Source organism: Antechinus flavipes, chromosome 6 (genome assembly GCF_016432865.1).
Source record: "Antechinus flavipes isolate AdamAnt ecotype Samford, QLD, Australia chromosome 6, AdamAnt_v2, whole genome shotgun sequence".
NCBI lineage: Eukaryota > Metazoa > Chordata > Mammalia > Dasyuromorphia > Dasyuridae > Antechinus > Antechinus flavipes.
Genome location: NC_067403.1, coordinates 214,130,955 through 214,133,573, shown reverse-complemented (window position 1 = coordinate 214,133,573; position 2,619 = coordinate 214,130,955). Strand labels below are relative to the sequence as shown.

Here is a 2,619-nt window from a genome sequence, read left to right as displayed (position 1 = left end):
TAAATTGCCCCCTCTTATTCACTAAGTTAGAACTTCCATTATAAGATTATTAAAAAATTATTTTCTTTTACCCTTCTTCTGTATATCTGTTCTTCTGTAACTTATCACAGATGAATTCTCCACAGACCTCGTTCTGTATACTGGAAATTCTGCTTTTCCTACTTATACAGGAAACTCAACCTGTATACCCGAGAAAAATTTAACTTGCAAGGTGACTTCATTCTTAATTTTCAAGATTATTTGTGGGGGCTGGGAGGTAATATCTTCAAAAGTGGGGTTCTTGGAATTAAGGTCAGCTAAATGGTAAAATGCATGGAGTATTGGACATGGAGGCAGGAAAACACAAGTTCACAATCTTTTTTGGCCTCAGTTGCCCTTTAAGAAAAATGGAGGTAAGAATAGCATCTACTTTGAAGCATTGTAAGAAGAACAAAATGAGATAACCCTTGTGAAGTACTTTGCAAGCCTTAAAAGCCTATTATTATCATCATCATCATCATTATAGGGTATAATCAATTTCAGATCTCATATAAAATACCTAGAAGCATCCACTTAGTCTACTGTTAAAAAGTAGAAGTAGTTATCATCATATGCAAGTCTTCTTTAAACCTGTGTACTGGCAACTTTCCTACTTATATAGAAAGCCCAACCAATATCCTGAAGAAAAATTGCCTGGTGAAGCAGCTAGTGGTGCAATGGATACAGCGCCAGCCCTGAAGTCAGGAGGACCTGAGTTCAAATCTGGTCTCAGACACTTAACACTTCCTGGATGTATGATCCTGGGCAAGTCACAACCCCAATTGTGTCAGAAAAAAAAAATTGTCTGGTGACTTCATTCTTAAGTTACATGATAGATGTGCATTGTGAATGTTTGTATATGTGTGTGTATGTGTAAAAATGCTTAACCTGGATTTAAATTTTTTTTTAATTTTTAAAATACTTGTAAAAATGTTTAACATTTTTAAAAAATGGAGTTTCTAATTCTTTTCCTTCCTCTCCTTGTTCTTCTTTCAGAATGCAAGTGATTTGATATTGATTACATATACTGTATAGATTTTTAAAAAGATTTGTTTGGAATTGTTTAAGTTTTAAATGTCCCCTTTTTTCCTTTTCTTTTAGTGAAAATGGTTTCTGCAAAAGATGTAGCAAGAGCCATCATGGTCTTGTATGTAATTGGCTTTCTTACAAATGCTGATGGAAAATCAATTAAGTAAGTATTACAGCCTGGTTTGCCCTGTTGGTCAACAGGACAACAGTTGTTCTGGAAAATGAGAAGGAGTAAATGAACCAAATGGTTTATGTTCTCTCTTCTTTCTTCTCTTACTTTCCCTGCTACTTCATTCCTCCCCAGGAAAAGAGCTGTGACCGAAGTACAACTGATGCATGATTGGGCTGAATACCTGAACAGGGAAACCAGGTTGGAATGGCTGAGAAAGAAGCTTGCGGAGATACTGCCCCCCAGTACTATCTCCCATGGGGCCCCTAGGGCCCTGGTGGCCCCTGCAGAGGTCCGGCTCCGAAAGAGAGCAGACACCAGTCTGATTGCAAATCAGGATCACCAGCTGGCTCCGGGAGAGAAGACACACGGGAAGACTGACAAGGCTGACGTGGACATCCTGTCTAAAATCAATCCTTAGCTAGAAGAGATACAGCAAGAGGTTGGATCACTATGGCCCAGGCCCCTGTCACCATTGTCCATGCTGCTGATCATCCTGGCTCTGTTGAAATGACCACAGTCCCTTGGTTGTCCCACCCCTAACCAGCTGCAGGCAAATAAGAATCGTCGCAGTTAGTTCATTTTATTGCCTGTTTTGATCTTATCTATCTCATTTTTAAAAGCACTTTCAATGATCCTATTTCTACTGCTAATTTTTTTTTGAATGTATGTTTGTGCACCACCTATAAAGGAATAAAATTGCACTTTCGCTCTTCCTTTCTACTTTACAATGCCAAATAAAATCCTGCCAATGAGTAATGTCAAACATGAAACTTCGTATTTGTGATCATTTATGAGTATATTTAGTTATGGCTGATGTCATAAAATGACAAGGTCATCCAATCACCTCCATGTTTACTGGAGAAAACTGAGGCCCGGGGAAATTTTTTTTTGGGGGGGGTTCTCTAAAGTCATACAAGACTAAAACTTGGGTCTCTCATTTTGTACTGTAATTCCCTTTCTATTATCCCAGTCTGACTCATTTTAAACTGACTACTACAGTAAAAGCACATAAAGTGAAAATTAATGTTTTATATTTCTGTTTTAACATATTAATTTAAATGTGTTTAACTGTTATTGCAATATATTACAATTATAGGATATAATTTACATATATGCATAGGTAGATATAGCTATATATATTCACATATGTGTATATATATATATATATAAAATACATAATATATTATATATATATTAGTGAAGTAACTGATAGAGTGCTGAGCCTGGCCCATCTCATCTTCCTGAGCTCAAATCTGGTCTCAGACACTTACTAGTTGTGTGACCCTGGGCAAGTCACTTCACCCTTTCTGCCTCAGTTTCCTCATCTGTACAATGAGCTGGAGAAGGAAAGGGCAAGCCACTCCCATATCTCTGCCAAGAAAGCCCCAAATGGAGTTATA

General features: G+C 37.4%; 1 protein-coding gene across 1 annotated transcript; it reads left to right on the top strand.

Annotated features, from left to right (window-relative positions):
- Window positions 1–1,119: 1,119 nt before the first annotated feature.
- Window positions 1,120–1,961, top strand: PTH (parathyroid hormone). The gene is made up of 2 exons (XM_051966383.1): window positions 1,120–1,210; window positions 1,352–1,961. Exons 1-2 carry the CDS (start codon window positions 1,125–1,127, stop codon window positions 1,635–1,637), a joined length of 372 nt encoding a protein of 123 aa, XP_051822343.1. The 5' UTR covers window positions 1,120–1,124; the 3' UTR covers window positions 1,638–1,961.
- The last annotated feature ends 658 nt before the right edge of the window (window positions 1,962–2,619 follow it).